At 37.1% G+C, this 27,798-nt stretch overlaps 1 protein-coding gene across 4 annotated transcripts; it reads left to right on the top strand.

Annotated features, from left to right (window-relative positions):
- Positions 1–97: 97 nt before the first annotated feature.
- Positions 98–27,717, top strand: LOC145460431 (copine-8-like). 4 transcript variants are annotated; one of them, XM_081445250.1, is made up of 24 exons: positions 98–442; positions 571–611; positions 3,607–3,653; positions 5,360–5,463; positions 6,362–6,401; positions 11,022–11,098; positions 11,670–11,704; positions 12,919–12,947; positions 13,053–13,156; positions 13,739–13,843; positions 14,502–14,543; positions 14,893–14,962; positions 15,248–15,301; positions 15,646–15,707; positions 16,078–16,124; positions 17,449–17,554; positions 18,277–18,352; positions 18,575–18,662; positions 19,459–19,498; positions 20,253–20,291; positions 20,541–20,613; positions 21,220–21,277; positions 22,180–22,253; positions 22,989–25,267. In XM_081445250.1, exons 1-24 carry the CDS (start codon positions 333–335, stop codon positions 23,295–23,297), a joined length of 1,830 nt encoding a protein of 609 aa, XP_081301376.1. In that variant the 5' UTR covers positions 98–332; the 3' UTR covers positions 23,298–25,267. The 4 variants fall into 4 exon arrangements, with proteins under 4 accessions (XP_081301376.1, XP_081301379.1, XP_081301375.1 ...); XM_081445253.1 differs by lacking the exon at positions 22,989–25,267 and adding an exon at positions 27,325–27,717 and having other exon boundaries at positions 99–442; XM_081445249.1 differs by having other exon boundaries at positions 99–442; positions 25,175–26,369.
- Positions 27,718–27,798: the final 81 nt, after the last annotated feature.

Raw genomic sequence — 27,798 nt, 5'->3', positions numbered from 1 at the left:
AGTTTAAAAGATAAACAATCAATACACACGTACAAGTTTTTCTTGATAAACTTGTTGAAAAGAAAAGTTATTTTGGCAGAATCACGCAATTTTAAAAGCTTTCATGGCGTGAGCCCAGCAGTACTTAACTTAACACACTCAAGTCTTTGCTGAAAGAGGCAAAGTTTCTTTGTTCCAAATAGTCATTTAAACAACTAGCTAGTGGGAAATTCCGGCGAGAAGTTATAAAAACTATTCCGCATTCTCGAAGCGCTGGAAAATTACCTTCCGTTTCCGCGCGCTGTCGTGCGCGCTGTCGTGGTTTGAGTAACCTGGCCTTTTCATAAGACAACATGGCGGCATCAGCTCCACCAGCATATCACGACGTTGTTTCTTCAGACGAGGCGAGCTCGTTCAGAAGTGCGGTACCAGCTACTCAAGTGGCGCTACATGTTTCTTGCAGGTAAAATTTCATTGAGATTTAATGCTTTTTTCCTTTGAATACAAAGAATAATGCCTTGACATGCACGAAGCCTTGCACCCACTTTCAGTTGGAGTTTTCCGTTTCGTAAAGTCTTGTTGTTTTATTAGGAATCTTGCAGATATGGACGTGTTCTCAAAATCTGATCCAAGTAAGTTTGTGGACATAGAAAATAGTGTATGGACGTAACAAGATATTGAATAAGAATTTGGATTGTGACTTGAGCGAATATTTTCTGCAGCTGATTAAGCTTAGCACGTAAACATTGTCTGATGTTTTACTTTTAAGCTTGACTTCGTTCTTCGTTCTTCTTCTTAACTTCATTCTTGTTTCTTTTAACGTTCAAACTATACTTATAATCTAGAGACAAAGTGCAACGAGGATTTATAACTACATGTGCGTTGAAATTTTAACATTATGCATTTGAAAAGAGGCATGAAATGTTTATGGCAAAAGTGACTAATGATTTAAGACTTCTCTTGTTGTCCAGTTAGACATTTGGTACCAAAAATATTTAGCTTTCAGGTTCAAGTATTGTACAATTTAAGTTATTATTTTACAGTACAGATCCAGCAGGTAATTATTTCCAGTCTTAATATTTTTAATAGCAATGTTGAAGAAATGTAGTTAATAATTCAAGCAAAAACATGTGTTTGACCACAAGTCTCCAGAAAGTTAAAAATTAATCGAAGGGTTTCGTGCAAAAAGGGCTTATATCGCTTTTTGGGCCGATTTTAATTTTTTTAGGATCAAGCTGATTTTTGGCAGACTGACTTTTTTTGACATGAAAAGCATTGTTCCATAATTGTTTTTGTTGATTTGCACTTCATTTTCAATAAACAACGTATGCAAAAAACTCAGTTTTCTTTTTTAATTCAAGCAAAAACATGTGTTTGACCACAAGACTCCAGAAAGTTAAAAATTAATTGAAGGGTTTCATGCAAAAAGGGTGTATATTGTTTTTTTTGGCCGATTTTCATTTTTTTAGGACCAGGCTGATTTTTGGCAGACTGACTTTTTTTGACATGAAAAGCATTGTTCCATAATTGTTTTTGTTGATTTGCACTTCATTTTCAATAAACAACGTATGCAAAAAACTCAGTTTTCTTTTTTAATTCAAGCAAAAACATGTGTTTGACCACAAGACTCCAGAAAGTTAAAAATTAATTGAAGGGTTTCATGCAAAAAGGGTGTATATTGTTTTTTTGGCCGATTTTCATTTTTTTAGGACCAGGCTGATTTTTGGCAGACTGACTTGTTTTGACATGAAAAGCATCATTCCATAATTAATTTTGTTGATTTGTGCTTCATTTTCAAGAAATGAGGTATGCAAAAAACTCAGTTTTCCAAGGGCATCTTTTGGAGATCTTTTTGTTGAATGAAACACAAAATAAGCCTTTTGTTTCGCTAAATGATGAAGTCACCGAAGTGTGGCATTTGCTGCCAGTTGTTCAAACTGATACAAGTTTTATTATTCATATCATTATGTAATCCCTTACTGTTGCTTCCTTAGCGCAAGCAAATAAGGCACTGAACGGACCAGATGCAAGTTTGTTTTGTCGTGACACTGGTTCGATACGAGGTTGATTTTTTTTCTGGTCTATATTTCTACTTCTTTCAAAAATAGAAACATCTATTTAAAAAAACCGTGCTGTCGAAGCTGCTAAGTTCGCATCGCATTGAAATCCACCTTCAAAGGATTCGCTCTAAAAGATGCCGCTTAGAAAACTGAGTTTTTTGGCATATGTTATTTCTTGAAAATGAAGTGCAATAAGCAATAAGGGAACAATACTTTTTCATGCTTTTCATGACTCACTAGGGATTTGAATAAGAGGACCTATGTTCTGTAGATCATTTGACAATAGTTTTACTTTTTATAGTTGGGAATTAGAGGGCCACATAGTTTTGGGGAGATATAAGAGGGAAAATGAAGGCAGGATATGGGATGGCAGGACTTCTAATGGTGTGATATGGGATAAAAATATTTTGGTGGGAGAGTGATTTGCGTATTTTGACGGATGGGATGTGGTATGTCTAGTTTTAAAATTGAAGGCGGAATGCAGGATGAAAAATGGAAAATCACATGTTACAGATGTTACATGGAGAACTGCCACTCTAACCAGGCAGGATTGAGATAAACATTCTGACTGGGGCAGGATGGCAGGATTGAGACAAAAATAGTGATGGGATGTGGGAAATGAAAAAACCTATGTTGGACCCTTGACTTAGGGGTAAACGAGGCAACCCTAAATTTACAGGGGTGCAGTCTTTTGCGAGATTTATATATCAACAAGGGGAATGTTGTCAACTAGGAAGCTAGGGGTTATCTATTTGGGGACATTCTACAGGGACAATATCTAAGGGCTTATTATCCATGGGCAGGGGGGGGGGGGTCTGTCTATAGGTGGTGTAACTGCCAGCTTTTTCCAAATCAGAGTCGTGGGATTTTTGCCCTGGGAGGGTTTGGATCTTTGAAGAAGACTCGATCACATCCAAAGATGTATGGACATTTCTGAGGACTTCCCGAAGACTTCCAAGAGCATTTTGAACATTTTCTGATCCCACTCTTAGAATTTGTTTTTATTAAACATAACATTGTTGCGAGACTTTTTCCTTGAAAATAATGGAGAATTACAGGAAATGTACCATCACTTCTACAGAATTTCCTTCTCTTCCACTGGTTTTAGTTTACATACATGTATTCTTTGAAAGTGTGTAATTTAGGGCTGTAAAAGCTCAAGTCTTTTAGCAAGACATGACATTTTGGTCCGTAGCTTTAATTAGGTGTGAGATTAAAATTTTTGACTCAACAGTGGGAGACTCATACTCAAGGCTTGTGAGGATTGAAACCCGCAGCGTGCACGCTTGATTTGAAAAAAAAACAAACAATTAAAATGATCAACAAGAGGCCGCAAATGACCTTTGGAATGCAGATAAGTTGACCCAGGAGAAACTTTACACTGCCCAAAAACATGACTGCAAACAAAAGGGGGTGTGTTCCTAATTACGTGCTTTGAAAAGGTCAAAACCACCAGGAAGGTATAAGGTGGGCGCATCTCAATGATTATTGACAACTTTGGTTAACTATAGGGACTATCTGCAGGGAAACGTTCCATGGGTTTTTAGTCTCTGTGTTTTTATTTCAGTGGTGGTTATGTACACTCAAGCAATGGGAAGTAAAGAATGGAGAGAGGTAAATACATGTATCCATCCACTTCTTATTTGCAAATTGATTTAAAACCCTTTTTGATATCCAGAAGTTAAATGGTGAAAAGACATAATCTCATGATACACCATACTGCCCAAGCAAATAAGTATCCTTTCTGGATCAAAAATTGTCTTGATTGTAAAATTTGAAACTATCGTGAACTATCTTGGTGGTTGGGTGCTGGGAATGCTTGAATATTGCTACAGTAATTCTCCTTAACCTAGCCATGTTTTCTATCTCAGGCACACATGTTGTGTTACACTATTATTTAGAAAATACTAACATTAGATAAATGGTAGCTCTAGAAGAAAAGTGGAATGTTGTATGTAGTTGGAAACAAGGATATGAGTGTAAAAGCAAGATAACCACATTGAAGAAACACTGGAAATGTTTTAATTGCAATTGAAACAGGGACTTGAGAGTACTGTTTCTTATCCTCTGAGTGCTCTACAAGAGATCGTGTAAACAGTCGGAACTTCTTTCATATTTACTACTAGGGAAAGTGCTCACTTCAAATCATTTCTAATCTAGACTGAAAATATTCTACATCATAATATGGAGTTATGGAAATTTCTTCGGGGCTCAAAGTTTATTTTTGGCTTTGGGAGCACTTGTGCGACCAGGTGTAAATTTTACGTGCACTGCCGAAATTTTAGACGCAGAGTTAAACCTTTTAGGCGCACAGCTTCAAATACTTGGAGCACCTACTCCAAAAGAATACTTAAGGCTCCAAAAAGAGCGACTCAGGCTTCGTGTTGCAAACTGGGCCTATTCTAGTAGTATTGAACACAACAAAAATCATTCACCGTGATTTCTGACAAATATTAAATAGTAGTGTATGATGGGAACAGAAATCGAAACAACAAAGAAATGAGTGAAACACTGTGAATCACTGTGAATCGCCTTCCAAAGGGAATAGGTTGGTGATCCAAAGATAAAAATGAGGCAGTTAGTTGTAATTATTTCCCTGCTCATCCTATTCAATTATTCCATATTCGGGGGGAAATTTACTGTGAATCACTGATCAAGTTAAGCGGAGTGACACGATCCTAACTGCAGAAAATGTGTGATTCTCCCCAGAGCCTGCTACTTAAAAGGTCCTTCCAATTCTGCTGAATGGCGGGGTTGGTTCAGTGGCTTAGTGGTAAGGCATCTGACCGGTAACCAGGAGACCTGGGTTCGATTCCTGGCTGAACACATTTTCACTCATTTCTTTGTTTTTTTGATTTCTGTTCCCATCATACACTACTATTTAATATTTGTCAGAAATCACTGTGAATCGCCTTCCGAAGGGAATAGGTTGGTGATCCAAAGATAAAAATGAGGCAGTTAGTTGTAATTATTTCCCTGCTCATCCTATTCAATTATGTTTATATTTATATTTATCAATCGGAGTACGTTAACATGGTCAGGTGAGTAAGCACTACAGAAGTTGCACTGTACTTTGACTTGTAAGGCACGGTGGTGCGACCATACATGATTTTTTAGGCGCACAGCCAGAAATCTAGTCGCAAATGCGACCAGTAGGTCGTTAACTTTGAACCCTGTTTCTTGAAAAATCCACTAGCTTTGGACAAATTCTAAGGAAAATCCACTAACTTTGGATGAATTCTAAGCTTGTAGTTAAATTACTCTAAGTATATAGGCATTCCACTGAATTCATTATTTAAAATAATGTCATTTTTTTTTAGTTTGGGCGAACAGAACACATCATGAACACACTAAATCCAGACTTTGTCAAGACGTTTGTCATCCACTATTTCTTTGAAGAAATGCAGAAGTTACGCTTTGAAGTGTAAGTTAAATTGTGGAAATCAAAAAGAATATTATTCCTTATTATTAAGTTTGAAATTTGGAATGTGCATTTATGTTTATATACACATGTAGTCTAATTATTATCGCATTTTGATTGGCTCTTGGTTATGATCTGTTGGAGGACATCGGTATAGGTGATGTCATAAACACTTTTTTTGTTTCTTCATTTTATACAACAGATAGATTTCATGTTGCCATGCATCTGTTCCTTATCAGTATAAATCTACTAGCGTTCTGTCATGAATGCTTTGCTGATTGGCTACGCTACTCATTATCTGTACTATGGTAGATAGTGACTACCCTAGCAGTGTGTGCTGGTTAATGAACTGGTGGCCACTTCTTTGTGTTTTCGAAGTGTCTGTGAAGAGGATTTCTAAAGATAAAGTTTTGAATGACTAATAAATTTATATTAAAACAATTACATTATTCCCTCTTCATTTCTATGTGTGGTAGTTGACTCGGGCTGCCCCTTGTAACTATCACGATAGAAATCTCGAGCTCATATTCTTATATTTTAATAGATCACAGAAGACATCAAAATGTGGTCACGACATCAGTGACACACACGGCAAACAGCTCATGTGCCACTTTTTTGTTCTTACCACATTTTGACGTCATCTGTGTTGTATTATTTAAAAGATGCACAGCATCATGGAATCTAGCTTTATCTGTATTTTATCTTCAATTTAACCAATTTTGTTAAATTGAAGGTAAAATACAGATAAAGCTGAGTTTGACTGTAAGGATAACTCTTGAGCTCTTCAGTAGCACTGCTCATTTTGTTACAGGTCTGTCAGAGGCTTAACAGGAGTTACAAACATTTTGTAATCAATAATAAAATTTTAACTTTAACCAGGTTTGCTTTTATGTTTTTGCAGGTATGATATAGATAAAAATTCTCCCAAGCTCTCAGACCATGTAAGTAAACAATCAGTTAGAACTTTTAAACCTTTAAGACAAAATGAATTATCCTTGCATTGATCCTGCAGTGATTGGCACCCAATTTCTTCCCACCATTATCACTGCACTATCAACCATAGAGAGCATGAGAATTAATTACTAAATGATCACCAAAGGAAATTCATCTTGGCAATATGCTCTTGAATATGCAAATTCTCTCAACAAGCACTATACAAAGTGTATAGAGACCAGTAATGAGAATACAGTCAAACCTCCACTAACAGCCATCTCCCTACAACAGCCACTCAGGGGTTTCATTAGAAGCTGGCAACCGGCGAAAATCGCCGCCTACTTTGTCAGAATTTACCTCTTACCGCCGCCTACTTTGTCTGTATTATCACCCAAATTATTAAAAAAATCATCAGTTTGCCGTCTACTTTGGTTAGCTTAGACGGCTATTTCAAAACTTATTGAAAACCCTGGCCACTTTTTTTTTCTGTCCTGGCGGACTGTGAGGTCCATACATTTGTGACCCTATTTTGGAAAAGGTGGTTAAAGGTGAATTGTCAAAATGGCGTTTAAACGCCTTAAAACGAAAGTGTTGAAACCCATTTAAACGCTTTGGATACATGTTTAAACACTATTTCTGCGCGTTTAAACACCAGTGCAAAATTTTCTCTGTTTAATACTCCGATAATTATATTGTGGTTAGTTTACGAAGCTTTTTTCGAATGAAATTTGCTCATAAATTAGCGGTATTGTTGTGTTTGATTGTGACGAGCGATGTTTCCGATTAAATTAAATTTTCCTCGATTGTGGCTGGAAGAAAGTGAAAAGATTTGCAACTATATATGGTTCGTGTTTGTGTTGGACAAATTTGATCTGCATTCGAGACGTTGGTTGCAATTGAAAGAGACATTACAAGCTCATTCTCGTCAGGATTTTTAAATGAAGGAAAAGCTAAAGAAAGAGATAAGCAATAACAAATGTGTTTTAGGCTAAGGTTGTAAATTCCTTGATTCTATTTAGTAAACATACCACTTAAGATGAGTCCTTTTTATCTCAGTTATCCAAAAAGAGAGGTATATATGTATATATGCAGCAAACATTTGTAACGGGCAGACTTCGCCTTCGTCGCGTACATGTACATGTGCACTGTAATTTGACGCGAACGTACTAGTATCGAGAGTGCGTGCGAACGATCACGAACCCGATTTCTGTCTCAACAATTGCCCATTTTTCGAGGGGAATATGCAAGTTTCTCAATTCACGCCGAAGTTTTCCACAATTCTTTTGCGGAATGCAACCACCTAAAACTGCACATTTTTGAGCAAAAGCTATTGGCAACTGAACAAAAAGGGTCTGCCTAATGTGCGAGCCAGCGAGCCATGCGAGTCATGCGAGCCAGAGTGCGAGTCATGCGAGCCACAGTTTTAACGTGAAAAAAAATATTAAATAACGAATATTATCATCCAACTGCCGCGACTACCGTCCAAATAACAGTACAAATATACAGCGATATTGTACAGTTATTTGTACAGTAGAAAACCTGTTTGCCGTACAGGTCAGCGTGCGCACACAATACTGTCACACTCTCCCTAGCCTCTTTCACTGATAAATTTATTTAAATCTCTTTACTAGATGTTTGGTGTGTAGTATCGCTTTATATTTTCACTCGTAGTTTGTATTTTGACTGCCCTACAGGCTCGTCAAAATACGACACAACTTGTAAAAATATACCGCGATACTACACACCAAAACATCTTATAAGATATATATCAATAACGCTGTATAAAAAAATAACACTGTGTTATAATATATACATGATTCGAGTTACATTAGTTACATGTAGCGACGGTTTTAATTTCATAGATGAGTCTAAAAAGTGAATATATTTAAGTGCGTGACCGCATTTATTTCGTTTTATTTATTTATTTATTTATTTATTTGTCTATTTATTTAGTTTTTTTTAAGATTTTGAATATTATTTTTTGAAAGGAGTGCAAATTGCGAAGAAATCTAAGTAAAACGATTTATCCATTGGCATAGTCAAGGTTCAGATACTGACATCAATACTGTATAGATTAGATAACACTATCAAAGTCACGCATTCTTTGTAGCCTTTAGAACGCGGTGGAGACAGAGACGTTCTTTGTTGTTCTTTGTGTTCTTGTTATTGTTGCTGCTACTCACAGCTTGTTCACAATTTCCCTTCAATTTTAAAAAGTACAGTAGAATCCCGATGTTTTGGAGCCCCCGATTTTTAAACTTTCTATTATTCGAATCAATCTTTTGGTCCCATTAGCAAAAGAGAGTCAAAAAAAAGTTAGGAGAAATTTACCCTCATCCCTATATATATCTCGAACCATTTTTCGTTTCTCTGGGAGGTTCGAGAAATCGGGAATCCATTGTATATACAAGTCGAACTGACTTACTTTATTTTATTTATTTTATTTATTTTTCATTTTTCATTTTTCATGACTCGCATGACTCGCAACCTGGCTCGCATGGCTCGCATGACTCGCACCCTGGCTCGCATGACTCGCATGGCTCGCTGGCTCGCATATTAGTACAACTCGAACAAAAAAGAATGGACAAGGAGAATTGGGGGCGATAATTGAATTAATCCCGGCTTTTATTACATCTTCTGTAGGAAGCTTAAGCGAGAATAATTTTGTGAATATAGGAGAAACTTTTTCGTGGTGCATGAAATGCGTATTTTTATTTCTCACGAATTGTGAAAGGAACTTTCTAATTTTCGTGAAACGTGATCTAAACTCCCTGTTTACAACCGTCTTCGATGACCGTGCCGAAACAATTGGCGATTTTTTTGTTTATTTCATGCCGCTCGCAAACGCGAAGACACATTCTTTTTATGTGAGATATTAACCGTGGGAGCAGGCAAATTTTATTGGGTAGTCGATTAATATGACCAATTATTCAATCTGTTGAGTTTGCTTGGAGCAACAGAACAACATAGTAACTGAGAGACAGCAATGCAAGGCAACACGGTTAGCCGATCCAAATCAGCCTTGATGGATACAGAGTTTGTTTTGTTTTCGTGTGCTGACAGCTTGCAACGCTGCATGAAATAGTAAACTTCTTTCAAATAGAAAAAACTGTGGTTCTCCTTTGCATTACAAGCATTATGCTGTGAATTACAGTTTCGGCCCTCTGTTTAACAGGGGAGAAAATTGAAATGTAGTTAATACTTGAAACTCGAGACACTCATCTGTCGCCGTGCATGAATTGAATCGATCACATGGAGAAACGGCCGTCTCCGCGTGATGCAAATACTTCACAAGACAACCAAAGAAAGACACAAACACACAGGTAAATCACTTAGTTTTATGCCATAAATATGAACAGGCTAATTAAAGCACAAAGGTTCCCTGTGATATCGCAAAGTGAAAGTCACACTCATTCCCGCGTGTTGCAGAATTGTAGCAGATTGTACCTACGTGCAAATATTTTCGACAAGAAAATTAGCAACACATTTCTTTTCGTAAATTGCATGAAGTTACGTTGGCGTATTCTCGGAAATGGTAATGTAAAGTGTATTGTGTATTGTCGCTGAAGACTCGTGCATTTGGCTCACTGTATAGACCATAACTTACACTACATTTTTAGTACGATATTAAGAAGCGTTCATATCATTATTTTGTATTTTCACCAAAACAGTAAATTTCCACTTTGACTGAGAATGATGGCGAAAATAAGTTTTACATACCATCCAGTAAACCAGCTTGGCATAATAATTCTAATAACGCCATGATTTCAAAAGGCGTGGGAACGATAATGCTGAATAATCTGTCACAACAGCTTTACTGTTAAATAAATTATTGCGTTTAAACGCTCATTTAAAGAAAACATTCGCCTAAGGAAAAACGCGTTAAAACATTTTGTAAACGGGTTTAAACGTTTTTTTAGCCCGTTTAAACGGTGTTTAAACGCGTTTTGGTCTGAAACGTGAATAAACGCGTTTTTCTCTTTTCTCCTTTAACCACTTTTTCCAAAATAGGGTCACATTTACTCTAACTTTAATTAACCTCTCCAAAATGGCCACCTCTCCACAAGGGCAATGGCCAATAAAGTGCATCCTAACTGCCAGTAGAGTTTGAAACTAACTAAAGATGATTTACTGTCCATACAGTCATGTAGTTGTTACTACAATTAGCCTCAGACATCTCTCTTTACACGATTAGTTTATCCTCTGTGGGAGTTATAACAAAGATCTCATCCTAGGAATATCATATTGTAACTGATAAAAGTAACTCTAAAATGACTTTTGCAGTCTCTCACTTTGGCTACAGTGTAACTTCTCTGTGCAAGAAACACCCAGTAGGAAACATGATTGAATCCTATCTACATTTCCATCCATCTCACAGAGAATTAAGAGTGATTGTTACTCTGCAATGCAAGGAAACACCAACTGAGATCACTGTCATTGTCATCATCACCATCACTGCCCTTTGTGTCACTAGCATCTTAAAACCGCGGTCAAGATCTCACAGCATTGTTCTTTGCACCAGTAGGCTGTGCATAGTCTTGCCAAGTTTTCACATTTTTAAAAAGGTTTCTGTATGCCAGTTTACTTGTAAATAATAGTTTAAAATCTTCTAATTCTCCTTTTTCAAGGATTTTATTGGAGCTGTTGAGTGCACATTGGGATCAATTGTTGGAGAGTTTGGTGGAAAGCTTCAAAAACCCTTGATGTAAGTTTGCTCATTCACCATTTTTGGTTTTTCAAATTCCTCTGTTTGTCCAGGCAGAAATGTTATTAAATACTTTCCTGGTAGTCATGTCTTGAATCAAAACTGAAGAAAAGACTTAGAAGGAAGTCACAGTGTATGATTTACATATCTTTCGTATGGAACTTTAGATTTGAGTTTGAGTATGAAACTGCAAACAAGAACAACTTTTAAGTTCTAGTTTGCAGGCTTCACATAATCACATCACAAACCAAACTCATCCCATGAGCTACCTAAAACCAACTTGAAGATCGAGGGCTCTGAAAATGTCGATAGTGTGGAATTTGAAAATCATAGTTCTACTCAATCTTGTACCAATCTAAAGGTCCCTAGTGTGCTTGTACTCTAGATCAAGTTGCTTAAGTTTTAATTAGCATTTGCTGGTTTCACTGTATGTGCCCCTCCTCTTTGACAAATTGTTACTATAAGGAAACTTGACAAAGTGACTAAATTTAAGAATTATTGCAGTTTTTAAAAAACTACATTCTCTAGGATCATTATAATTTTTTATGGCATGAATATTTTTTCACTCTAGAAATTCAAAGCTTAAGAAGCCTGGAACGATAATTGGTATGTTAACTATTGTTTGGATTGTTTCGTTAATCAGGGTATAGTAGTTGTCATTTGCATCAAAACATGATCAGGTCACAGAAAAACATGACCTTTGTGAAATGAGTACTGTATGTCTATTCATACTTACAGTAGGAGCAAATGACAGCAATTTTAAATGCTTGCATTCCCTAGTGTAGTAAGTTGTCATTTGCATCAAAACATGATCAGGTCACAGAAAAACATGACCTTTGTGAAATGAGTACTGTATGTCTATTCATACTTACAGTAGGAGCAAATGACAGCAATTTTAAATGCTTGCATTCCCTAGTGTAGTAAGTGCTGTCAAGTACCACATACATGTATTTGGTACGTTGCTGCAAATATGGCTATTAAATGACTTCCTTACAGCTTTTACCACAGGACGTTAGGGAGTTTAAGAAAACCATGATGGCCACGTCAATGGGAACATCGCTAAACAGAAGATTTAATGAGCAATACAATGGCTGTGCACATGCATTATAATTCTTGGTACATTTCTTCGCCGTCCTCTGCAAAACAACAACATGAAATGACCAAATTCTGCATTGTCTGGAGAACGTGACCCACAACAGCAAATTTGTGTAATTCCTATTTCAAATTTATCACTGTGTTCCAGACTTAGGTTTGAGATAGTTTTATAGTGATATACAAGGTAAATCACTTTACAGTACCACGAGATTTGTAGGTAAAATATGAATTCATTTTTTAATCAACATTTTCCTCTGTGTCGCCGTTGCGAGTACTTAAACTCCCTAATGTGATCTTGAGGCCGACATGTAACCAAATATACCACTTCCCCTCTTGTTATGAGGGCTGTGAAGTGGCCTAATGGTTAGTGCACTGGACTACCAATGGAGTAGTTCCAGTTTGAGGAATGGCTAGGGTTTTGTAAATATATGTTTGGGCAAAACTTTACTTTCGCTGTGAGTGCCTCTCTCCACCCAGGTGGATAAATAGGTACTGGCAAACAGAATTCTGTGGGGAAAGGGGTCACCTGACCTGCTATGGATCCCATCTAAGGGAGTAGAAATGCTCTCCTACTGCTAGTAAGCTGCTCCATTGAAACTGAAGATCAGCATTGACCCAAATGGGCCACTATGCTCAAATCCAGACTGTAACTTGTTTTTAATTACTTCTTACTCATTGCCTGGGATAGATACACACAAGCATCACTTTTGTTTTTGTTTTCACAGTGACTGCTGAAGAACTCAGTGATTGCAAAGTAAGTTACGTTTGATTGATTTTATTTTCCCAGTCAAATCTTGCTTTATAAGCCAAGGCAAGTTCCATTGATCATAACTTGAGAACAATCTTATTCCATCTATAGGATGTGGTAATACTTCAATTTAAAGGCCACAAGCTTGACAAGAAAGACTTCTTTGGAAAGTCAGATCCTTTCTTAGTGTTCTACAGATGTAATGAAGATAACAGGTTGGTTAATAGAAACTACAAGATAAAGAAACTGGGACAGCTACTGTTCAGTGCAATTTTTCACAAACTTGGATAATCGGTTTTACAGAAACTGTCCTGGATTGTTGTTATGACAGAAAAGGTGTATGGCCTGAGGCACTTCACTATGATTTCTGGGTGGGGTATAAGAAGACAGGAACCTGGTGAGAATAAATTGGTGATGGGAGGGGACCAGAGGAAGGGGAAGAAAGGGAAGAGAGCAGAATTGTTGAATGAACTGGGAGAAATAGAGAAAAGAATAGCAGAAAGGCATTGATAATGAATAGATTGCAAAACAAAAAGCACAAGACGGCAGGAGTCATTGATATAAATAAGGGAGGGGTATGGTATGGTATGAGCTGGGAGTAAAAGATTTTGGAAGCAGAAAATTCAGACCTCTTTTCTTCTCCCCCCTCACAACAAAAAAACTCAGTCTATAACATGTGATTTGGTCCTTAGGACAAGACATTGCATGGTAATTAAACAAATCGGACACCACATCTACGTATCTAACGTTAAATTATAAGTAAAGCACCCTTTCAATTTTTTTTCTGTTATTTCCAGTTATACTGCAGTTCACAGAACAGAAGTTATCAAAAACACATTGAATCCAACTTGGAAGCCATTTACTGTACATGCCAGGGCACTTTGTAATGGAGATTATGATCGGTAAGTACCATACATAATGATTTTTATTGTGTAACAATAATTAAACATACGTTACTGAATGAACTGAATGCAAATGTTTTAAAGCTTTTACTGGGATAAGCAGGTTTGGCTGACAAAAAAAACGTGTTTTATGGTAAAGGGTATTTTTTTCGAATTCCACTTGTTGCCTTCCTCGTCTACTTTAGGTGTGGTCGCCTCATAGTTAGTGCACTTGATTCCAGATTGAATGGTCCATGTTTGAACCATGATCAGGGACAGCATGTTGTGTTCTTTTACTCTCATAGTGCCTCTCACCACCCATGTGTGAATGGACTGGCAAATTTGATGTTGGGGGTAACCCTGGGATGGACTAGCATCCCATCCAGGGAGGAGTAGAAATATTCCTAGTCGCTTCATGCTACAGAAACCAGAGATAAGCGTCAGCCTGATGGGCCACTTTAATTGGCTGGTTAATTACATTAACAGACTTTACCTTTACCTTGCTCATCTTTACTTCTTGTATCAAATTCTTGCCCATGACTTTTCTCATCCATGGTTATTGAACTCTGTAGATGGCATCATCTTGAAGTTGTAAATTAAAGTGTTTAATGCTCGTTTTGAGAATTTGTTTTTACTTTTGTTCTGTAAGTTGATGCATTCATGTTGTATAATTCCTCAGGTCCATCAGAGTGGAATGTTATGACTGGGACAGAGATGGGGGGTGAGCTGATTCCTTTTAAAACACATTTTTGAGCAACAATAAGATTTTTGACTCATTACAAAGACATTAGCAAATATCATTGTAAAATTATATCCTAATTTGCTGAGATTTCTATGATACTTAATTTTACTTTACCTAAAATAAATAATATTTCTGGTATCATATTAAGTCTTGTTTATTTTGAAACTCACTCCTTGCACTGGGGAGTGAAAAGCTTCTATGAGTGACAATATTGTGGGTTCTCTGCAATCAGCTGTTGCACTCCAGGGTAAAACCCTTATTTTGATGAAGGAAAGACTGTCTTATCAGTTACCAAGGTTTTTCTTGATTGATAAATTTGTTGTTTCAGGCACGACTTGATTGGAATATTTTCCACAACCATCAATGAGCTAAACTCAAGTCGTGGAATGACATTTGAGGTAAGCAACTGGTTGCAGTGCTTTAATGTGTGAAGAACAGTCTCTAACATAAAAAAATTGTGCACCATTCATTTGATTACCGTCAATGGAAACGTATCTGTTGTGTGAACAATTTGTTTGAAGTGTTCCTAGTTATATGTATTCTAAATGCTTTTTGAATTTCTTGAGTAGAACTTTGTTGATAAAAAAGGGAATTTATTTTTGAACTCATATGGACTTTTAAACTAAAAAGTCTTGTACTTTTTTTATCATATGAACTGAGCACTTTTCACTTTTTGTTCATAGGCCATAAATCCGAAGAAACAGGCGAAGAAGAAAGGATACAAAAACTCAGGCACGGTCAGTGTTTAGACTGTAATACTGTCACCAATAACAACAACAACAACAACAACAACAACAACAACAACCAATAACAATTACTAAAACAAATGCATGTTGTCGAAGTTTAAAATTTCAACACACACCATTTCCAGAACACGTAAGAAACACGCAAGATTGATGTCGTGAAATTTTATATTGGTGTTTATATTACTGAACCTGAACTTGTTGACATGTAGCTCCATGGAGTGCCAGTGGTCAAACATTAGAGCACTCAAAAGGCTAGACACTTCTGTAACATAATATGCGTCTGCTCAACAGAATGACTTTTTGCTGAACCTGTAAATTTGTCTTTGTTGTTTCAGATTTCCCTTATGCAATGTAGACTGGAGCAGCAGCCTTCATTCTTAGATTTCATTAGGGGAGGGTAAGCTGTCCTTTTTGACTTAACTAGACGTTCAGCGAGTTTGTTTTTGCAGTGTTTTAGTTGTTCTTGGCACTGCTACAGTTTCTTAGGAGAGCTGCCTGTCAGCTAAACTACTAATTAAAGTACTGAAAAGGTGTTAACTTTAATACTGGTTTAATTAATACCTCATTTATTGGTCTGGCTAAGGTGGCTGGGGTGGGGAGAAAGCTGTATCCATCGGGTGAAACATGGGGTATGGGGTATATACACGGTAACTATGTTACTCCTGTGTCTATTGCAAAGATATATGTTTGTTTTAGAAAACGATATCACCACTTTTTCCATAACTTTTGTTCTGATTTTGAGGTATTTAAATCTGTTTTTTTTTCAGAACTCAGATAAACTTTACAGTAGCCATTGACTTCACAGCTTCAAATGGTAATTAGATGATTGTTTTATTCCCAACTGTGACAAACATATTTTTTTGTCCTTACTATATATCAATAAAATCATCAACTCATATGCATTCATACACAATCTGAGAACTAACACATAAAGAAATCTCTAACAAGGCAGTCAGTACCTAAAGGCTGGTTTCCATATGATCGCAGACGATCGCAGACGATCGCAGACGATCGCAAAGAGAGTTGTTTCCATATAATCGCAGACGATCGCAAGCGATCGCAGAGCCGACTGTTGCATACATTTCGGACAGCGGAACTGTCAAAATTACACGCGCGTTGTGCTGGCGGGAAAATCGCAGCAAACAATATGGCTGACGTTGAGGAGGAAATTTTGCTGCAAGCAAATTTATTCCTTCTTTTTGTCAACCTATTTTGAAATTCCCTTGGCACTGCATCTCGCCCCGAGCCAGAAGGTAGCGTTTTCAATCGCTTCAGATAACGACCACGAGCAGTTCTTATGTTGCGGAATTTGACCTCCGCCTCAGCCGCTGATAAATTAAATTTCTCCCCGATTTTTTCCCAGTAGTTAGCCTTTTTGTTTTTGTCTTTGAAATCTTTACTGTTACGGTGGTAAACGCACTGATATCACGCAACTTCCTCCATAAATTTCTCGTTACTAACGTTACCTTGTTCAACGCCAGCCATGTTTACAACAAATAAGCGGTTGCTTTCTTGCAAAGAAGCGTTGAATCATGAGTCGGAATTCAAAATATTATGGGATACGTTTTGATCGCAGATCGCAGAACTTTGGTTTCCATATGATCGCACGATCGCAATTAATCGCAGACGATCACAGACGATCGCAGACAATCGTCTGCGATCGTCTACGATCACGATCGCAGGATTGCAGACGATCGCAGAAGTGTGTTTCCATATGATCGCAGACGATCGCAAAACTTTTTGCGATCTGCGATCCGCGATCTGCGACCGTCTGCGATCATATGGAAACCAGCCTTTAGAGTGTTTTCACTCACGTAGCCCACACCCGTGTTTTCACTCATGTAGCCAACACCTGTGGAAATTGATTGACCAGAACAAAAGGAATTGTTTGCATCAGAAAAGAGTTCAACTCTTTTCTTGGTACTCCAGCATGGCTTGTGTTTTTATTGTCCTGTAGCACCAATATGGCTGACATGACATCATGTGAAAACACTCTATAGAGTGTACAGTGATATTCATAGTTTTACCACACTGTCACACACAACAGAGACACACAAGTTGTAATGGTCAATTTCTTTCTATTTATCATTGGCAATACTGCATCTTGTGCATTTGACTTAAACTTCTTTTGTTTCAAGGTGACCCAAGAAATGCCAACTCATTACATTACATCAACCCCTATGAGCAGAATCAATACGTAAAAGCCCTGACAGCTGTCGGTAGAATTTGTCAGGATTATGACACGTGAGTTCTGCCTCATTTAGAATCTCAGCATATAGTAGGAAAAATTATACCTGTTATAGCAATCATATCTATAGTAGCACAGGCCTTTCTGCGCCTTGCAGACCTATAATAGTTTCCAGTATAAAAATTCTGCAATACAGCTCCACAGCCTTAAGGGCTGACTTTCACTAACAATGGAATCGGAGTCAGAGTTGGAGTCGTAAGAACACTTATGACCAAGTGAAAATCAAGAATTGGAGTCATAAGCTCATATGAATTGTAGCGGGAAGAATCAGAGCTTTCCATAATTTCCTTTGGAGTACACTCATGACTCTGTTGCTTACGATATGGTGAAAACTAGGACAAACCAAACCAGTTTTGCCTCGTGATTGGTTTATTACAATGTAGATTCTGCTTCTGCTTCTGACTCCAACGGTCTGGTTTTCACAAGATCATAAGCAATGAAGTAAATAAGCAGAATTGGTATTCTACTTCGGCTGGTTTGATTGGTCATTTGCCTTTGCGCTTCTTATTACGCCTCTGACTATGTCCCTAGGGAAAACATGCACGGTACCTTATGTAAACATAAAGATTATGTCTTCTGCACACATTACAGTCCCATGATTTTAAAGGCTGCAATGATCTTTTCCCTATTGAAAAACCCAAACAATAGCTGGAGATTTTGCTCATGCCAAATTAGATATTAATATTTTCCTTAATTTACCTTGTGTTGTGTTATTTAGCGATAAGCTGTTTCCAGCATTTGGTTTTGGTGCTCGTCTGCCTCCAAACTGGCAGATTTCACACGAATTTCCCTTGGTGAGTGGCAAATGTTCCTCGCCTTTGTTTGCTTATTAAAGTCATAGATCTCTTGTGATGTTCAAGTTACGTGTATGTTTCCTAGAAAGCGTCTCATTTTCATGTGGATGTTGTTTATTACTGATGAAAGTTAGTCAAGAGTATTGTAACCAAAAGGTTAAGGACAGTAGAATCTTTATTTTTCAACAACATGGCTTAAATTTTCATTGTTAATTTTTTTAGAATGGTAATCTTCACAATCCAATGTGTGAAGGAATAGATGGTGTTACAGCAGCTTATTATCACAGTATACAGAGAGTGCAGCTCTATGGTAATGAACCATGTCCATCAATCTGTAGGGTCCTTCCTGTTCTTAAAAAATTAAGATTCTTTCAGGCCTTTCAATTAACTTTGTAAATCTATTGGGTCATGTTTAGTTCATGGTTACTTAATATATAGAGGAGTAACTATAATTGGAAAAAAGTATGAAAGGTTTGAATTGTTTTGTGTTCAATTAATGGCTATCATTTGACATTATTTTATTCATTGCAAGTCAGTATTTTCTTAACATTTCAATGCATGCACACATTTTTCTGTAATGCAAATAAATTCATAGAAGAAATAAATTACCACTGGGTTGCATCGTTTAAATTTTACAATTTTTTATTCAACCTGTCTTCTGATCAAAGTTGTTATATATAGGAATCTCTTGGCTAGGATAAATAACTTAAGGCTTGCAATTCTCAAATCTACTTGCCCATGTGATGTACTGTTTGGCATCTCCTTGCAACTGAAAATATAAGTCACCAGGCTTGTAACTTTGTAAACCTACTTGCCCATGTTTACCAACACACTTTAGATGTATTAGCTGGTTCACATTTACAACTGAACTGAACTGAATTTTATGGAACAAGGCAAGGATAGATATCTCTTGACCGGTATCAAAAATCACTTGGGCTAGTGACTTTGTAAATATACTGGCTAGTCCACAATTACTAATTGAACTGATGTTGCAGGTCAAATCTAAGTCAAATGTAAAACAATAATTGAAGGTCTCATTTTGGTAACAGCAGCTATAAGTAATAATTATTGTTAGAAATGATCGGTAAATGATGTATTTTTTGTAGGTCCCACAAACTTTGCACCCATAATAAATCAAATCACAAGGTAGGCTTTCCTTTTTTTCTGTATACAACCTGTACATACACTCAACTTGAAAGTCTTTTGCAACTGTTTTGCATGTCACAGACATTTTTATTATTCCAATGTCGCCTTTTGAAGCTTGATAGCAGAGTAAACACACAACATATACTAAACTCCAAGACTATTGGAATGATTACAGAGAAAGAATTTCCTCTTTTACTTTTTTTTTTTTACTTAAACACATCTGTTATTGTTTTCTGCAGAAGCATCTAGGCTTGTCAAGGGGAATTACAATATTACAATTTTTACTTCATCTATTCAGGCTCACATACAAACACACACACAAATAACACACACAAATTGCACTGAAAACAATGAGGTAAGCTTCTTGATTATCCAGCGGGAAGCTTGCCTTAATTTCTGTCATCACTTAAAGGACTTGAATAATGACACAGGACTGGTGTAATTTTTAAAATAATGTGTATTAGCCACTCAGCTGTGTTCTATTGGAAATTTGTGAATTTGATTGGTTCTCTCTTTATTTTCTATTCGCTGATAGACAATGTTTGCGCACAGGCTGCTCTTGAAACTGGAAATTGTTCTTAAATTTAGGCTTAAAAATACACACCCTCGTTTCCTATGAGCGATAGTCTTCTCAACTACACTTCATTGACTATACGCTCATACTGTACATGTAGAAACTTGGATTTGTAGTCTTGTTGTTCATGACTAAATTGCAGTAAATTTGATACATTGTTTGTTAACATTTTATTAATAGGATAGCAACTGCATCACACAGAGAAAAACCTGGAGAAGAGTAAGTGCACTAAACCCTGATATCAGCAAATGAATTCTCCTAGCTTGTCTCTTTAAAATTCTTACTGGTTGGGAAAATGTAATGATGCCTGGAGCCTTTTAGCCCTAATCTCAATGTTATATACAATTTGTACACTGTACCTTAAAGCTACATTTCTTATGAAGTGTTTTGCACCAGGCACACTTTTTAGAGCAGGTACAGAAGGTGTTTTGTCTGTGTTGCTCTCTAATCTGTTCTGTTCCTTTTCAGATATTTCGTGCTACTCATGTTAACTGATGGAATCATTTCTGACATGGCACAGACAAAAGAGGCTATTGTTACAGTAAGACTTAAAAACATTATAATACATGTGTACCTGTATGGTCATTGTTATCTTGGATCCAAGGTTAAGGCAAAGGCCAAAGCAAAGAAGCAGCTGCTATTTAGTGTAGCCAATAAGAGAACAGCATTTGTGATAGAACGCAAGTAGATTTATACTAAAGTTTTATTAGTATAAATCTACTAGCGTTCTATCATGAATGCCATCCTCTGATTGGCTATGCTACTCGCGTTCTATTCTGAGATAGATAGTGAGTAGCATAGCAGCGTGCGCTGGGGGCCGCTTCTTTGTGTTTTCGAAGTGTCTGTGAAGAAGATTTAGGTGAAAGTTTTGAACAACTGGTAGATTTATACTAAAACAATTAGATTATTCGCTCCCAATTTCTATGCGTGATAGTTGACTCTGGCTGCACCCTCGTCAACTATCATGTGATAGAAATCTCGAGTTCATAATCTAATTGTTGAATAGTGCACTGCACCATTCATAATGGTGCGATGCACTGTTAAACCCTAGGTCTAAGCTTGAGGATAAATTTAGTGGACGCTTCTCTCCTTGATTTGGGTTCACGACTTTCTTTAAGGTGAGGTTATTTTCTTCTCCTATTTATAGGCAGCTTCTCTCCCCATCTCTATTATTATTGTTGGTGTGGGACCGGCAGAATTTGATGGTAGGTTTGTTTATGGTAGTTTTTTTGTAAAGTGAAATAATAGTGGTATCATTCTTATGCAACTTGAACATCATGATGATACTTATATGTAATTGCACTTGAGCTATTAACTTGTTTATTTTCACTAAAAACACATCATTCACAGATTTTGTTGGATTTTCATCAACAACTTGCAAGATTTACAATCATGTACATGTAGAATCAACTATTACAAAGTCTAAGTTTATTTTCTACTCCTCTGGCAACTTGCCACCCATATTACAGTGTAATTTCATTAGTTATTACGATTCTCCTATCTGCCAGGATTTGGTTTCACCTAAGTTAATTGTAAGGTTAACTTAGATTAGAAGTCAACCAAGGTTTCCATCGTCTCCCGTAAATACACTTCCCTCTTTTGTTATATCGTGGATTGCATGTAAGCTTGAACACGTCATAAAAAACATGATCTAATTGGCTATGATATGTTGTCTTGTCTTGTGTTATCAAATTGTTTTCAAGAAATAATTATGAATGAAACATCAAATCAGTCAATCAACCTTGATGTAATATATCAAACACGAGAGACAGTGTTTTATTGGGATATCCAAATTCCGAGAAGATAGTTGAAAGTATGACGTGCAGCAGAGTATTTTGACGAAATTTGAGGTGTTTGGATAGCTGAGGAAACAGTCTCGAGTGTTTGATATATCTTCTCAATCGAAACAAAAATTAAGTAGTAAACGGAGAAGTAAAATTGTCAAAATCTATGCTAAATATTAAGATAGGGTTGTGATTTTCTTTGTTTTAACTTGATGAATTATTAATGAGTTTGAGAAGTGTGCTTAGACTGTTTCAAGGTTGGCATATTTTCAGACAATATTTGGTACCCTTAATTTATTGTTCTTTTTTGTTTTTAATGACAGCCATGGAAGAACTTGATGGTGACACAGTCCGTTTGTCGTCACGTGGGAGATATGCAGAGAGAGACATAGTACAGGTAAAAAAGCCATCAGTTTAAATGTTAGCTACTTGTTAATATCATAAAAAATTACTGTAGACCTGCACATCTTTTGTTTTGAGAAGGATAAAGCTGTGGTAATAAAATATATCATTGTGGCTTCCTCTTGGCACACTTTTCTTGTGAGCAAATACTGAGCTGTTATCACTGTTATCATTGCTTGTATCGATTAAAACTTGCACTTCACAAGAGTGGGCATGTTAAATAGCAAATTCAAGTATAAGCACCTGAAGAATGTAAATACAAACTGTAATAACTGTAACAATACAAGCATTTCATTTGGCATTAACTTGCACCATGGTGATATATGTATTTGCCTTGCTGCCTTGCATTTCCTCTGCTAGCTACCGCCAACTGGCTTTATTGTCACGTAAATGATAGCATAAATGATATTTCTTCGTCCTCGTCCTCGTCTGAAGTCCTTCCCCCGCTCACGTATCTTTCTTTACTTCCTTCTCCTCTTTCTTCAACTTCTACTCTACCTCCTCCTTGTCCTGGTCCTCTACCTCTTCATACTCTTCCCCTCTTCCTCCACGACCCCCTTTTCCATCACCTCACTTCATCTTTTCACTGCTCCTGCTTCTGCACAGGAAAACAAAGTTGACACTAAGACTACTGAAGTAAGATTCTTATTTTGTGGTCTCATACTGTGATTGGTAGGAAAGGGTCAAGCGGTCTCAGCTCAAAGTTTTTTCCCATTGTTTTTTTTTTCAGTTTGTCCCATTCCGAGATTTTCAAACCCATGGCACATTAGGTCCAGACTTGCTCACAAAAGAAGTGTTGGCAGAAGTCCCGGATCAACTGCTCTCATACATGACAAAAAATGCCATAAAACCAAAGCCACCTCAACCAATCTCAGTTGACAGCATTATGCCAATCATGCCCCACTCAGCCAATCAAACTGCCCCATTTGCAACCAATCAGAGTACACCATATCCTCTCAATCCGAGTGTACCTCCTTTTCCAGCCAATCACAGCATTCCTTATCCCTTTAACCAGGGAGCACCATACCCAACAAATTAGATAGTGAATTGTTTGTGAGTTTTTCATGTAGCATGTTTTAATTAAACATGCTAGCTCTTAACAACATACAGTGGAACCCCGCCTTACGGTCATCTCGTTAATATGGTCACCTCGTTATTATGACCACTTTTTGTTGTTCTGGCAAAACCCCCATATATTTTCTTATAAGAAAACCCCATTGATATGGCCAATGGTCACATTCTAAAATCCCAACCTTTGTAATCCTTTTTTAGTGGCTACTCGAACTAGTTATGTTTATCCCAGTTCTGGTGTTAATATTGCATGAACTGATTAAAAAGTTATATTTGCATTTCGGATGCGTAATTTAAAACAGTTAGTTAAGAGTGCAGTCAGTTAATACTACCAAATTTTCATGGCCCATTGGCAACCAGATTAATGGGGTTCCACTGTACCAGCTAAAGTGATAAACACAGAACAGAGCGGGATGGAGAGAGATCCTAAAAGTTGTATATTCCATGTGGTGAAAGGGTTTTAAAGAAGAAAAGAAGGCATTTAACATGCTCTGGTAATAGAAATCAAGTTCAAAAAAAAAATTCTTCTTACTGGCTCACGTATTTTTTTTGTTATCTTTGTGAATGTGGTGGTACTTTAGTATCCCTTTTAAGTTGTAATTTTGATAAATTCCATCATTTGTCTGCTTGACAATAATGTGTTGCAAGGAAAAGTTCAGTGTCGATCACTGTGTGAAATTTATAAAACGCCTTCCTCATTGGATTGAAATTTTTCCCCTATCATTTTCTCCTCTCTCTCTCAAGCTAGTATTCTCATAAATTGTGTGAAAAGTAGTATTTCTTCACTCCATCCCGAATGAAAAGAAAAAGTAACAAAATTTACTTTAAGGTCGGCACACACGAGGGGACTAATCCCTGCGACTAGTCCCTGCAACTAGTCCCCTGAAGAGTTTACACGAAGGGACTGGTCGCAGAGACTTGTCCCACGAACAGTTCACACGAAGCGTTTTGAGGAACAAGTCGCAGGGACTTGTCCCAAAAATTCAAACTGGTTTGAATTCGTAGGACTAGTAGCAGGGACCAGAGTTGGTCCCTGCGACTAGATTTTGAAGTAAAAATGGCCAGTTCACACGATGGGACTTGTCGCCGCGACTTGTTGCAGGGACTAGCGCCCTTAAGTGTGCCAACCTTTACAGGGCTAGTAGCCCAGAGAAATTCCGCATGGCATTAACATTACCTTTGTACACTCTCATCTGGAACTTCCCTCTTAACTTCAAGGAATAAGCAGTACAAATGGTGCTCAACATTGCGCATTTGTCTTCTCTCTCAGCATATGTTTTTTGTGTGCAATCTTTTTGGACAAGAGAGCTGAAAGATGCTTTGTGGATGCATTCTCTGATAAATTGAAAAATGTTTGGTAGCCTGCAAAAGGTTGAGTTCCCGTCCACACTACGTCGGAGAAATTTGGAAATGCAGCTCTATTTCTATGGTTAGGCCTACCATCCACATTAATCGGTCATGAAAACGGATCTTTTCGAAAACGCACTTCAAACCTGAGAAATTTGAAAACACTGGCTTTGCGTTTTAGTGTGAATGGAAAACAGTCTCAAAAATGAAGCTTTTCGAAAAGGATGACATCACAATAATCATTTGATTTCCTGGTCAGAGATTTCTTCAAGCACAACTCCAAAATGACCAGTGATAGTTGCTTTTTCAAATTTCTCTGGCGTAATGTGGACGGAACACTTTTGATGCATTTTCAGAGTGAAACCTCTGTTTTCAAATTTCTCTGGCGTAGTGTGGACAGAAAACATTTGATGTGTTTTCAGAGTGAAAACCCTGTTTTCAAATTTCTGCGGCATAGTGTGCATGAGGCCTGAGAATTTCTTCCCACTTTTGTTTCAGTTTGTCCCATTCAGAGATTTCCAAACATGCGGTGCATTAGCTCAGGATTTGCTCTCAAAAGAAGTGTTGGCCGAGCTACCAGATCAACTTTTATCCTTTATGACAACACGCACAATAAAACCAAAGCCACCCCGACCAATCACGGTTGACAACATTGTGCCAATCATGCCACAATCAGCCAATCAAACTGCTCCATTTCCATCCAATCCAAGCACCCCATATCCAGCCAATCCAAGCGCACCATCTTATCCAGCCAATCAGAGCATTCCTTATTCAACCAATCAGGGGCCTCCTTACCCAACAAACTAAATAGTTGGCATAGCCAACCACAGACTTTCAAAATGTGTAATATAAAACATCTTATGTTATATATTGCAATTATATCTACAGATGTATTTCTATAAACATGTAACTTGAATTTTAGCAGTATCACTTTAAGCAGTTTATCCATCTTACCTTTCAACACAAGTTGTTGCAAGGTAACACAAGTTCTTGCAACGCAAGTTGTTCAACTTCTCTCACTATGACTCAATACACATCTCTAAAACATGATGTAACAAGCTGCATAGAATGTCCTCTATTTAATAATTACTTGGTATATGAAATTTAATCTTATATTATTTAACTTAAAAAAACATGGGACCACTTCAGCTTTGTTCAGTATGCTTATCATCTATTAATCCTTCGTTCTATCATAATTTTTATGTCCAATGTAAAATAACTTTGCAAGCGGTTTGATAGCTGATTTATTGTGTAGTCCAGAAGTCCCCCTCTCTGTTTTTGCCAGGAATGGATAGGTTCCTGCCAATAACAGGAATTAGGTATTTTTGTGTGATTTGGGGGAAAATAATAGTTATTTCTGATCAAAAGTGTTGAAATAAGTATTCTGTTGAGAGAACGTTTCAACCAAGCCCTTCCCCCCAAGAAAGAAATTTTGATGCTGAGGTTGATGTAAAAACCATGTAACTTAATAGAAAACAAACATTCCCCAACCAACCTACCCTCCCCTTCCCCCGCCAAAATAGTTGCTCCGGGTTGATAATTTGTCCTTGTGAATCTTAGTTTGTCCCTTTCCGTGACTACATTGGACAAGCTGGTAATGTCATAAGCGGGGCTCGATTGGCAAAAGATGTGCTGGAAGAACTTCCAGACCAGTTCCTAGACTACATGAAAAAACACAAAGTCAAACCAAGGCCCCCGCAATACCACTTTGCTGCCACGGCTGTGGTTTAAGAAGGGAAAGTTATTTGGAGATTATATAGTGGAAAACATGTAATGGAAAATATTTTATAATATAGTTATGCTATTCAGGCTGTCAGTAGATTGTAGTATGGGCCCTGCAACCTGAATCCCAGGGAGGAGCCTGGGATCAAGGCTGGGGCCCTCCCTTGTCCCCAAGTGCTGTCGATGACTGCTAGTGCACTGCTTGATGGTTAGGTCACAAAGTGCAAATTGGTAGGGCAACTTAGATTTTTGAGAGTTCAAAAGGTAGTGGATATATGTGCATAACAAGTTATGTAAAATAAGGCATACCGCAAGGCTGTGGTCTAAGAAAAATTACGAAGAGCGCAATTGTTCCCAGCCATGAAATCCTGGGTGCCCAGCACTTAAGCTTATAAGTAAGTTTTTCCAGTGGCCCAAGGGCAAAAGTTAGCAACCTGTGGCACCTGGGCACTTCTAGAGCACAGCCCTGTATTGCAGTAATATTATGATTATTGTGGTAATTTATAAGAGTTCGAATATTGTATTAGAAATTCAGTTTGCTAGATATGTATTTTTATTAAAATATTAACTTTACATTTGATATATACAACAGTGTGTAAATTTAACTCTTAGTGTAATATGCTACATAAACATTTAGTGAAACGTTTTCATCGGGTTGATGTTTGTATTTTAATAAACGATCTCTGTGTTGTTACAGGAGAACTTAGTGTAAGAATTTTCCTACAAGAGTGAAAATAGATTTTACTTAGTTAAATGCAACTGTCTGATATTTTGACGGTGTAAACTGAGCATTAGTTTTTTATTTCTCACTACAAACTACACCAGGTAGAGAACTATTCTAAGAACTTTTCAGTATTTTCTTAAATAGTATTTCTGTAATGACAGTACTGTAACTGTCAGTTTTATTTGTTTTTGGTACAAAACAGCAAGATACTCAGAGAGTGACTACAGTTTAGAAGGTAGGAGTTCAGAGTAGTATAGGAGGGTAGGTTTGTACCAGAATTTATCATATGTTAAGGAACTGTTGTAATTTTTGTTTGGTTGACTTCATTTATGCCTTAAGAAATATTACTTTTACGTATTCAAAATACATTATTCCTTTCGCCCTGACCAGAGCTAAGATATAAATATTTCTCCCAAGTATTCTGTATTTAAGCAAGATAAAATAGTTATATTACACTATTTCATAGCAATTGAAACTTTGTAAAACAAGATAACAGAGTGAAAAATTGGGTCCACTTGTAATTTTGGAGTAAGAGTCCTCTGGAAGTACATAGTTCTTTGCAGGAAAAATAAAGCTTCCATTTTCAAGTTTTGAACTCTATACAATTCCATTTTTGGTTTTCAAAAATTAAACTTTTTACATAGACATCTATGGGTCACCTGGAACAAAATTCTAC

The sequence above is a fragment of the Orbicella franksi genome, chromosome 11 (assembly GCF_964199315.1).
Source record: "Orbicella franksi chromosome 11, jaOrbFran1.1, whole genome shotgun sequence".
Classification (NCBI taxonomy): Eukaryota; Metazoa; Cnidaria; class Anthozoa; order Scleractinia; family Merulinidae; genus Orbicella; species Orbicella franksi.
Note: the sequence above shows the minus strand (reverse complement) of the source record. Positions and strands in the feature narration are given on the sequence as shown.

What these genes read in the sequence shown, in the direction of transcription:
- LOC145460431 (XM_081445249.1), top strand. Translation starts at nt 333, where the DNA reads ATGGCGGCATCAGCTCCACCAGCATATCACGACGTTGTTTCTTCAGAC. An exon ending in CAGAAGTTACGCTTTGAAGT is followed by an intron (nt 5,464 to 6,361) that starts GTAAGTTAAATT and finishes ATGTTTTTGCAG; the next exon opens with GTATGATATAGATAAAAATT. An exon ending in AGATGTAATGAAGATAACAG is followed by an intron (nt 13,157 to 13,738) that starts GTTGGTTAATAG and finishes TGTTATTTCCAG; the next exon opens with TTATACTGCAGTTCACAGAA.